At 35.3% G+C, this 12,541-nt stretch overlaps 1 protein-coding gene across 1 annotated transcript in view; it reads right to left on the bottom strand.

Moving 5' to 3' along the window:
* Nucleotides 1-8,389: 8,389 nt before the first annotated feature.
* LOC134205299 (neuroendocrine convertase 2) overlaps nt 8,390-12,541 on the bottom strand; it is a 43,127-nt gene continuing 38,975 nt past the window's right edge. Inside the window, exon 11 of the mRNA XM_062680436.1 lies at nt 8,390-9,377. Coding sequence (XP_062536420.1) covers nt 9,216-9,377 — 162 coding nt within the window. The 3' untranslated portion in view covers nt 8,390-9,215. The remainder of the gene's footprint in view (nt 9,378-12,541) is intronic.

Below are 12,541 nucleotides of genomic sequence, written 5' to 3'. Positions count from 1 at the left end.
GCGGATGTAATCTGGTGCTACACAAGTCAAATTAAAAAAATACACAACAAGAGCAAGAAAAATATGGCGTCATGAAATGAAATATCGTGGGGTGCCAAAATTCGTACAGCACCGAAATTCGTCCACCTCATGAGATATCAATTAATTAAAGAGATTTAAAGGCAATTAATATAATAAAATAATAATTTATCTTATCCTGTTTATATACTTGACAGGATTGACTTGACTTTACTTTTTGACCATTTAAACAGAAAGTAGGCTTTGAAATTAAAAATAAACAAAATCGAAAACAATAATTCTCTCCCGCCCTTGCAAATCCGCAGAGTTTCTATAAAATGGCACCATTTGTTCGCTTGTGTTGACCATGGATTATGTACGTTAAAAGTGCATGTGTTTAAATCTGGGTAATTTGCAATGGATAAAGTAAGCTCATCGGAATACAAATCAAACGAATCTCTTCTCAAGGTGCGTGATAGTCCAGTCAATTGTGGTCAATTATCCAAATATCAGTTATGGTGCTTTGATTTAAAAATTAAGAAGAACGTCCACAGTACCAGTGGACGGATTTTGATTCAGGACGTGTTGATTTACTTAACTATTTTATCATGGTTCTCGTAGTTTTTATTGCGTAAAAGTAGAACGCTTCAAAAATAGAGTTACTCTTGCAACTAAATAAACGACTAACGTCTCATTTACATTTAATTCAAATTTTATGATTTCGATGCCCCACGTTTTAATCGGAACTTACTTCGATCCGACGAAACTAGGAAGGTCAAATTTTGTAGGCTAAGTGTAAAAGTGTCAAAATAATGTACAAAAAAAATGTAGAACAACTGACACCTCCGAAGAAAAAAACATTCCAAAATGCACCCCTTAAGCCTTTTTCGATGTTTTCACCGATATAAACAAAAATATCGAACCATTTCTAGGTGAAGATGCAAAATTTACAAAACTAAATTTTTACAATGTTCTACCTACTATTCAAAATAACAAGGTTTTTATGACTTTCTACCGCATTTAAAATACGTTTTAAAAATGGGCCAACATCGCAGTCAAGTCTTCTATGGATACTTAATAGTCTCCGATAACTTTTCGAAGATGGTACTTATATGGTGAAGCGGAACGCCGCCTCTCAAAGCCCTCCAAAAACGTATCAATTATTTTGGAATAAGTTAAAATTAGCAATATTAGGGCCTGCGGCAATACCCCCGAATGGTGGTGTCAATTGCAAGTCAAATAATGGTGAACGCATGGTTGTTTGTTTTGTTTTAATTGAATGAACAACTTATCTTACGGATGAGGTGAAAGATTCGTAAATCGTTAAACTTAAGTGAAAAGAAAAGGTTTTTGCTAATTTTTTCCATTGCAGCGCAATAATGAATAACTAATATTGAATTGTAATGGTAATGGAAAGCACCTGTCTAGCGCACTGGTTTCTCTGGACCAAACCCCACCGAAGGAAGTGGTTACCCTACAATACATTTTTGTACTAAATCTTTCACATGATGTGCAATTGCACGAATCGAGTTTAAGACATAGTAATTAATTTCCAATCCGGGTGGCTTATCCCGGGATAAAGGCAATTCAGGGGGAACACAATATGGCAACAAACCACTACATAAATCCGTATTTTTTGTTAAGAAAATTATTTTGAGCTTTTTAGTGGAATGTCTTCAGTCACTTGTCATAAGACGAGTTTGTACAATCCCATTGAATTCCACCACTTAATTGTATCTTGACAGATACGTATTTCGACCTCAACAGTAAGGCCGTCTTCAGTGTCTCGTACTTGACTCGACTTAGTTAGATACAATTAAGTGGTGGAATTCTATGGGATTGTACAAACTCGTATTTTTTGATTGAGTGTTTGTGGTATTTCTCGGCGTTGCACTATCGCAATTACAATTTTTCGAAGGGCGGAAAGACAAAGACGACACACCGCTGGTGGTAAATCATTTCGAAAGCTCATCTCATTGCCCAATTTGTCTTGAGTCTTAACATTGATTATTGTACTGATATGTTTATATTTAAATGATATTCCAGTTAAAATTTTTGATATTATTGCCTGTTATTTCTTCTCTTATATCAATCAAGTCCATAGCATGTTCAATTATTTAGTTATTGGCTTCTGCCCGGGAAGCTTCAATTAGAAACTGTGTAAATGCTAATAGAACACTAAGTTTAGAAGCAAGCCAAGTACCAGTTGGAATGTAGAGCCATAGAGGAAGAAGAAGAAGTACGGGCATCCGCACTTACTGTAGTACGATTTTTGACACCGACCACTTCATCGTTGCAGTATGCCTAGCCCAAAACTACGCGCAGCAGCTGGAAGTGGCACTCCTAAAGTAAGAGCAGCTAGGCGTACCTTCTCTGGATGCTGGAGAGATATTTGGTCGCCCATTGGAAGCATCGCAATCATGGGGGAGGTTCCTACATTAGTGCTGCCACCTGGAAAAGTTTTGAGAAAAAGTAGAACCATGGAAATTTGACATGGCATGATGTAGAAAATGAGAATTAAAATGTCTCTAAGAACGTTATAGAAATTCTTTCTTTGTCAAACCATTTTCAGTTTAAAGTGGGGTTAGAGAATTCAACAATGTTAAGCATTAACTTGCTTATTCGAAAAAATATGAAAGATTGAGATATCATGTCTATTTTGTGTTGCTTTTAAAGTCTAACCCCGTAAACCAAGAATTTTTTTGGGAAACGTCCTTAATTTTGTTTTATAAACAGAAAATATACTTCATTTCCTATACCACACCGTGTGAAATTTCAATGATTCTACTTTTTCTCTCGATGACAGCTGGTGGTCTTCTCCTCCCCTATTGCACTAGGCACGGTGTCCTTGGATCAGAGAAACGACTTGTATGACGGCGAAACGTTGGCGTCAAATCACAATCATTTGTGAGACAGGGTCAGTCGCGTCGAGTGTGATTGGGGTAGCCTTTATAGTTGAAACACAAACAATCCTGGAACTTCTTTTGAACTATACTTCTAATTGTGCGAGGCGATCGAAATTGCAGTTAGTTAGATGCCAGGTGAAAAGATTGCGTCTAGAGGCGCACTTGTTCGGTGATTAGGGCAAGCTTCATTGGTGTCACGTTGAGAAATCACGCTTAACTTTTTCAAAAGGACCTAAGTATACATTTTTTCATGAAGTGATTTGAGTGATGCAATCAAAAACTTTCTATGTTGTTCTGTTGATTTGCGCTTATTCGAGAGCGAGAAATCATTTGTTATTTATTGATCACGTAGCCTTCAATTTAAAAATAGCACAGACTGATTTTGCTTTTGACTCAACCCTATTTTAATGCAAAAAACTTTTTTTCACTTATCATCAAGAGGTTGACAGTTGAGACATACTCCTACCTGGACCAACATCGCAGAGTCAAGTCTTCTATGGATACTCGAATTGTCTCCGATAACTTTTCGAAGATGGTACTTAGTATGGTGAAGCGGAACGCCCGCCTTCCCCAAAGCCCTCTCCCAAAAATGTATCAATTATTTTGGAATAAGTTAAAATTAAATCACCTGTAAATAGTATACTTAGTGTATTTAGTTGTACTGGAAGTAGTATAGAGTTCAATATACGCCTGGAAAACAAATTGGTCGATCTGTCGAGTGATTTAGATGTCGATCAGTAGTGCAGTTGTTAGTGCAGGTAGTGCGTCTAGAGGCGCACTGTTCGGTAATTAGGCAAGCTTCATTGGTGTCAGTTGAGAAATCACGCTTAACTTTTCAAAAGGACCTAAGTAACATTTTTTCATGAATTAATTTGAGTGATGCAATCAAAAACTTTCATGTTGTTCTGTTGATTGCGCTATTCGAGAGCGAGAAATCATTTATTTATTTATTGATCACCGCCTTCAATTTAAAAATAGCACAGACTGATTGTTTGACTCAACCCTATTTAAAAAAACTTTTTTTTCACTTATCATCAAGAGGTTGACAGTTGAGACATACTCCTACCTGGACCAACATCGCAGTCAAGTCTTCTATGGATACTGAATTGTCTCCGATAACTTTTCGAAGATGGTACTTATATGGTGAAGCGGAACGCCGCCTCCCAAAGCCCTCCAAAAAATGTATCAATTATTTTGGAATAAGTTAAAATTAAATCACCTTAAATAGTATACTTAGTGTATTTAGTTGTACTGGAAGTGATAGAGTTCAGTAACACATACAAACAAATTGTCGATCTGTCGATAGATTCGATCAGTAGCAAAATTAAGTTCAATCAAAGGTAATTGCCTATTTCCGGGGATTAAACCACCCGACTTGGACGTTAATTTACAATGTTATGAAAACTTATATGTGAATATGTACGTTATGTGGAAGATATTGATTTGGAAAATGTATTGGAGGTAACCACTTTCGCTTCGATGGGACTCGAACCCATGACCCTACAGTACGCTAGACTGGTCCTTTAACCAACTAAACTACGAAGGACCTCCGTCGGCCTTCGCAACCTAGCGGCTACTGAACGAGCTCGAGATTCCCAAATTGGACGCATAGTCAAATCACTCGCAATCCATTTATCAAGCCAATACTTCCACATGTGTATTGTACACGTCCACATGAGAGGAGCGTGAGTATTTAGAATGTCTGGCGGCTATACACATTCTTCATCAGCAACGGTACTACAACCTAACTTGTGTGTAAGCTATTTGCCAGTCGGTCGTCAAGCTCAGACCCGACCGCATTGCGTAGGACGTAGGACGGAGGTCCTTCGTAGCTTAGTTGGTTAAAGGACCAGTCTAGCGTACCGTAGGGTCATGGGTTCGAGTCACATCGAAGGGAAAGTGGTTACCTCCAATACATTTTCCAAATCAATATCTTCCACATAACGTACATATTCACATATGAGTTTTCATAACACAGCAAAATTAAGTTAACGTACTGAGCGTTTCCCCCCACTAGTTTCACAAATTCAGAAAGCTGGGCTAAAAGTGTCATTCTCACCAAGAATCGATTAACATCATCGTACAATCGAGAAACAATTGTAATTGAAATTTATACAAGGCGAAATCAATCATAGTATGAACTAAAATGTTAAAATGTACCGTGGTTTACCATAACTTCACTAAAACTTCATCATGAGCTATAGGAGACCTAATTTTTGAATCTTACTTCCAGGGGGATTAGTCATCAAGCTATTTTTAACAGCAGATGCCCTTCTGAACACTTTTGAAGTGAACAAACATATTTCCAAATTCCATGATTTTTTAAATATGTAATCATTAGAAATAGACTAGATGAGATAGGGATGCCGCTCCTTGAATTCATAACACGAACCAGCATTGTATTACAATCGAAAACAGAGAATTGTAGTATTAATTGTTACATATGGTCGGGTTTCAGCCAAAACGCACCAAGCGGGTTTTTGACTGACTTGTGATATTTTGTTCGTACAAGAACAACAGAAATCGTTTCATATCCATTGAAGCGTACATTTGCGATAGGATATCCTCATTTATTGGATTGAGGGATATCCGATATGATTTGCGATCAATTAAATCTGCTAAACGAAAGTTTGGGCAGAAAAATGGGTAATTTTTCGTTGGCGCTTGGTGCGTTTTGGCTGAACCCCGACCATATGTTTCTGATTTGATTGATTTTTAATATGTGATGGCAATAAAAAAACAATGCAAATTTAATAATCTTATTATTAACTCTGAACGTCTTTATTTATATAAAAACTAATATGAAAGACCTGTCGTTTTCGCAACACGTTTTCCTATCGTATATGTCATCATCAATAAACATACGCATTATATTTCATATCAATATATTCGCCAATTTATTGGTTTGTTGTTTTATATCTGGTAGTCATAAAATTTACACCAACTGTTCATACTTTCTGAACAACAGAACTTTTGTGTAATATTTAGATAAAACAGTATATATTATGTATTCAATATAAACTCTTTTCCTAGTTGAATCTATTTAAACATAAATGATATACAAAGAATAGAATTTATAACAAATGTTTGGCCCCCCAAAAACACAAATGGTGTAGAAAGGTATCATAAGGTATATTGTATATAAGCCCTTTTTACTACATGTGGGTATCATATTTGATTTTATTTTTCTACTTCCTTTATTGTTTGAGACTTTTTACCCTTGGAATCATATTTGAGCGATTTGCTAGTATGTGCTGTGCGTAAAACAGAATCAGAAATTCTAAATAGGCAAATGAACGCAGATGAACAAAATATGAACCTGAATGGCATAATGATATTATAGTGGTAACTAAATACGTATACTTACTATAAGGAGAAATTGTGAACCTATTTAAAATAATTCGATTATTTATTATAATAATTTTTAAGATTTCATTTACAACTGTCTATTGCGATGGTTCTGATAGGCTAACTTCACTTTTTGTACAGCAATGCAAATGCTATATAACAAGCGTTGAGAAAATAGAGTTCAGCGATAAGGTCATTTGTGCTTTCTTTGTTCAATTATGTTTGTTATCTTCAACTAATTTGATTCGTGTTATATCAGTAGCTATTTTTGCTTTCTAAACAGGAATCTTCCGTAGCTCATAAAGTACAATGAATGAGATAGCAATTGCTAACAAATATAGCGGCCTGGACCGGAAGTTTTGGAGGCATTTGTATATCGCAATGATTGATATGCGTTCATATATTTATTTTATTATTTAGATCATAAGATAAATTCATATTTGTTCTATAACTGACAATTGTAGGTGTTTTCAGAACAAATTTGGTTCATCTTATGTGATACTGAAGGTGCGTGTTTTTACGGTTTTGGAATTATCAAGTAAAATTTAAAATGCTGAACCAAACTACTATAAAACTAATTTGATGAAAGGCGTCAAATAATATTTCGAAAATGTAACACAAACGTTTAAGTCTAAAAGAGTTGGCAAAACATATGCTCACCATTGTATGTGGGTCTTTAGTTATTTCTTGTTCTGCTGTCTCACAAATTATAAACGACGCCTAGATAAAAACAAAAAAACGAGATAGGAAGGTATAAACGCCTATGTTTGATTTCCCGAAGTTTTGACTGATACGAAAAAGGATAATTACAGGTTGGCGATGATTAGATAACACATGAAATAAGGAATAAAACTTGAATAAGAACACAATTATCTGGAATGTTATGCAACTCATAAGTTCAAAATAGATTTATTGTAACTAATTTACTAATTTGCCTTCGTGGTTGGAAAGGGGTTTATTTTTGTATATCAAGAATTATGAAAACCGCACACTGTTCAATTTTCAATATTGCATTGGCAGATCAACTATCAACATGTTATATACACGAAGAACACAAAGATTAACGCTGTTGGATTGGAGTAATAAGAAAAAGGGGCCTATGGTAATACAAGCCGAAATTAAAACGTTTTTAATTTCTGCGTTCGAATCTTAGTGCTGTTTGCTCTTTAAAAATATAACATGTCGATGGATTAATATACAAATTAATACAAAAGATTAAGATCTTGGATGAAATGTTGTAAACTAGGTATGCATCGAGCCGTTTTTTGAATTCTAAAGACTTCTTCAAACACTCGCGACACGACTGTTGCCGCGCTTGGCGACTGCGATTTTGTCAACGTTGGCATGGAAGCGTTAATGAAACATTGCCAAGCGATAGAGTCGCGGCGATTAAATCGCTTAGGTTTGGGGGAACTTTAAATCTACACAAATGAACCACTCTTAAACACAAATGCAAACTGCTGAAACTAAGCTAGTTACAATGAAACCTCACCAAAATTAAAAGCTGTTAGGTATCAAATTTAAGAGAAAGAAGAACGAATTGAAGTTCCATTACTTATTTCGCGTGAATCATCAGAACGTTTTCATTCTGTAAATAATATTTTTTGGAAGATACATCCCTGAAATAAATCTCTAGAATTCTGACCAAAAAATGTCTGCGGACAACGAAACTCGACTGTGAAAATCTCAGTTTAGGAGTTTCACCCGAACTTCAACTAAAAAAAATGCTAAGCTGCTTGACAACAAAAACTGATTAACTGTGCTTCGGCATCCCATTTTTTCTAACATTCGGCAACGAATGTGCACAAATAATATAAGTAAAAGAATTATAATAAATGCTGCAATAAACACATTTTTTTTTAAATTATGTAATTATGCTTACAAAACTACGCGGAATTTGTTATGTTAGTAAAAATTAATTAATATAAATAGAATTAAAACTTTTAGGGTAACTGTACCAGCTATGGTCATGTTCCTAATTTGGCCATATTCTCGCATAACTCCAAAAGTAAAGCAATTTTCGAAGGTTTTATTAGCTCTAACAAGAAGTATATTTTTTGGGAAATATGCAAAGTTCAGGGTTTGCCGAATCGGGCACTAAAGTGGCCAAAACCAGTACACTTACCCTATAACAAAAATAAGGTAAAAGTATAATTGTTTATCTTAAAAGTAGATATAAAAACGATTGCATTATTAACACTGATTTTAAATTATGTTTATATCACTGATTCATATACACGATAGGGCTTTCTGAAGACGTTAAAATGCTTCATAGTTATTCTTGGAGGACTATATGTATTCAAGAATCAATTAGGGAACATTTTAGAAACTAGAGGTATGCTGGACACCGAAAGACAAGCTCAAGTACGACTGTAGAGGGCATTCGTATTGTACACTTACTTCCATGGAAAGAAATGGCAGCCTCAGAAGGTATCGTTCTATTATTGGCAATGGGTTCTGTATTAACTACTGTGCTCAAGAGCCCTGCCAACTGGAAACTTCGTCGTTGGAAATAAATTAACGGTTTATTTATTGTTATTAACAAGAAATTTACCAAATTTTTTAAACATTTTTGGATTTTTTTTTTCAATAAAGCAACAGTTGAAAAAAAATATCTTGTGTGTCGAGGGTGTCTATAATAGCCCTAGTGTCCATATTAAAATAAAATAATTTCAATTACGATGTATCAAACTCCCAATATCTCTTCAAAGACATTTTGAAAAAAAAACTGCACCTGTAAAAGGTGTGAAAAATAGTATCTACAGACAATGGGTCCACCTGTCTCTTGGTGGGCACTGGTCAAGTGATGATAAAATCTCGTTTACCGTCTGTAATTATTAATCGATACGTTTTTTATATAATTATTATTTTTGTCATAAATTGTAAGGTTCAGCTTGTCTTGCCCATTTTTTAAGTAGGTGTCACCCATGATGAGTTCGAACTGCTTTGATCTCCGACAGCATTTTATATTTTTTCTTGGTCTTCATGGGCCTTCTTGACGATAGCCAGTTTTGAATGTGGAGAAGCTGGAGACAGCATCCTATATGGTGGATCCTTTGTGCCATGCAATACCAACGAAAACTCCTTTATCCAGCCTGATCGTGGTTCCTTTGAATTGAATGTGGCCTAGAAAGAGAAAAACCTATGTATTATTTCTTTGAACACCTACTTTATATCATAAAATCATGAATAGATATCATTCTAAATATCGGTTGTATACTTTTTCACCGGAAGTCATTTTGTGGAATCTCACGACATCCCGCGGAATGAACCATTTCTTCAAAAGACATTTCACAGAATGCAATTTTTCACAGGAAGTTAAGTTGAATGAGAATAAGGTGATCGGTATCGGAAATTTCCAATTAATTACTTCACTAGTTTGTGCTTCAAGATGCAATAAAAAATTAACCAAAGTTTTGAGTCCCTAATGAGCCAAGTAGAAGCATGTATGAGCCATTAAATATGGCCTCTCTGCCTCTCTAATCGCTGGAAGCGATTAGCCCAGGATCGAGTCCATTGAAGAAGGATATTCCGTTCGGTGTAGGTTCATCGAAGAGCTGTAACCCATCAAGTATCAAGTATAAAAGAGTCTTTTTGGATAACACCCATTAGCTCAAATTCCCTATAATATTAATAATTTTGAAATAACACTCAGTTAAATTACACTGCGCAACACAGGATCGCGTTTCAAGACGAAACCAAAATTCAACTGAGGTTTGGGGTCTCTAGTGACCCCTGGTGAAGGAATTTTTGAAAAAATTGGAACGCGGCTTCAAAATCCGAGACGCAAGTTTGTATGGAAAAATTAGGGATGTTCAAGCACGGATGACATTGATTTATTGCATATGGTTTGAACAATCAATTTTCGAAGCGTAATAGCATTTTTTGTAGATCTTCTAGCTACGTACCTTTTTCGACAAAGTCTTTCGGCATCTTTCAGATTATATGCTAACGTATTGAGTCAAGTGATTCAAGATAAATTGAAGCCGCTAAGAGCAAAAATGTATTTTCCCATAGCAGTCTCCATATAAATTTAAAACGTGATGTGGATACCTACCCAGCTAACACAAACTCGCATATGCTATGTTACAATTAAAATTTACAAACATACAAAAATAAACACTTAACAACTTCAACAAATTAAGATATCTGACGATCTCTCTGTGCCCCGAGAGAAACGCCCAATGTGTTGCCCATTGCGAGATGTGACGAGGTTTCCTTATAAGTTTCTGGTCCATCAGTCAAATCTCGCAAATGTGTTTTCATTGCGTTTTGGCGCATTTTGTCTACAACAGCCCGTTGTATACATAGCTCTATTTAGGTGTAAGATTCAGATCCTATTTGGGCACCTCGAATTAATTTGTGCCATGTGGCATCAGCAATATAAAGTCTGTGTCTGGGAATTCCTCTATTTATAATTTTAATTGCCTATCTTCAGGCCCAAACACAGAACATTTAGGAATGGAACAAACACAAATCCATTCAAACATTTGTCACTTATAGGTAAGATAAAATGAACCGTAACACAACCTTCAACAACCGGGAACGAAATTTTTGTGGATGGTCTAGAAACATCCACAAAAATTTCGCCAATTTGATTGGAGGAAAGGTGTTGAGGAGGACGATTACTTCCTAATCTAACTTAATCTATGCAATCTCAAACAGATCAATCCATGCAATGATGGAACTTCGAGCATTGCTTTAGGTTACAGAAAAGATAACATAACGGTAACGGTAGCGATAACAAAAGACGGTAACCAAAACATAGTTCCTGACGCATCACTTACATTGATGCCAGAAAACAGGAAAGAAACACCACACTTGGTGACAGAACTTAAAATTACTTAACTTACAACTAGGTAAGTGAAGAATCTTGACCTCAACACCTGAGTTACAAGGTTTTCGTCGGGGATCCATGTTACAATAAAAAGTTTTACGAACATACAAAAATAAATAATTAACACTACAATCAACAAATTAAAATAACTGACGATCTCTCTGTGCCCCGAGAGAAACGTCCAATTTGTTACCCATTGCGAGATATGACGAGGTTTCCTTATAAGATTTTGGTCCATCAGTCAAATCCCGCAAATGTGTTTTCATTGCGTTTTGCATTTTGTCTACAACAGCCCGTTGTATACATAGCTCTATTTTGGTGTAGGATTCAGATCCTATTTGGGCACCTCGAATTAATTTGTGCCATGTGGCACCAGCAATATAAAGTCTGTGTCTGGGAATTCCTCTATTTATAATTTTAATTGCCTATCTTCAGGCCCAAACACAGAACATTTAGGAATGGAACATACACAAATCCATTCAAACATTTGTCACTTACAAGAAAGATAAAATGAACCGTAACAGCTAGCGAATAAGTGTACAAGGTGGAGGCGATATAGGCGCATTCCTCCATTTGACTGTATGCAAAATGTACTCCACTTTACACTTATTCGACATGATATACGATTTTCTGTTTGCTGGGTAGGGCGCGAGCTCCATATTCAGCTCAGTTGATTGGGGTTCCAAACGATTAAGAAAAACCTTGATCTCACTAGATTGGTTAAAGTTTTCGCTTTTCTATACAACTGCGCCCCACTCTAATGCTTATACACCCAGGTTTTTTTACACGGTTACAACCAGGGGCCTGTAGCATAATCGAAATTTTACTAATAATATTAGTAGAGTAGCTTGTAACTTGTATTTTTTGTTGCATAATGAATCTACAAGTATGAATTTACAAGACTAATATTACAAGTAAACCGCACTAATAATATTAGTGGAATTTACAAGTAACTGTTGCATAAAGAAAATACAAGTACAAATTATTAGCGTTGGCTTGTAGTTTCTTCTACAAGTATGAATGGTGCTGTAATTTAATTTACAAGTAGCTTTTATTTTATTATTTTAGCCGTGCAAAGTAATTATGTATCGTTTTATTGTTTTTAACGACTTAACAGAGAAAGAAACTATTATTCTAGTTGCTTAAAATTATCATATAATGAAATACTGTGCAATAAGAATAAATTTCTCGTTCCGATAATTATGAAACAAAACTACTCAAAAGTGGGTTGTTTTAGCTCAAATCCGTACTTTGGACCAAAAACCCAATTTTGAGTGAAATGAGTATCCTAACACAGTAGTTTAACTTAATCCACTCAAAAGATATTAACCAAAGCTGAGTTTAGTTTACCCAAAGTTGATTTTATTCATCTCAAAATTGAGAATATATTAATTTACTGAAATTTATATTATTGTTTTATTGTATTATAATACTAAACAATCTCATTTAAGAC

Source organism: Armigeres subalbatus, chromosome 1, assembly GCF_024139115.2.
Source record: "Armigeres subalbatus isolate Guangzhou_Male chromosome 1, GZ_Asu_2, whole genome shotgun sequence".
Classification (NCBI taxonomy): domain Eukaryota; kingdom Metazoa; phylum Arthropoda; class Insecta; order Diptera; family Culicidae; genus Armigeres; species Armigeres subalbatus.
The sequence above is the reverse complement of the archived record's forward strand: the minus strand, read 5'-3'. Positions and strand labels throughout refer to the sequence as shown.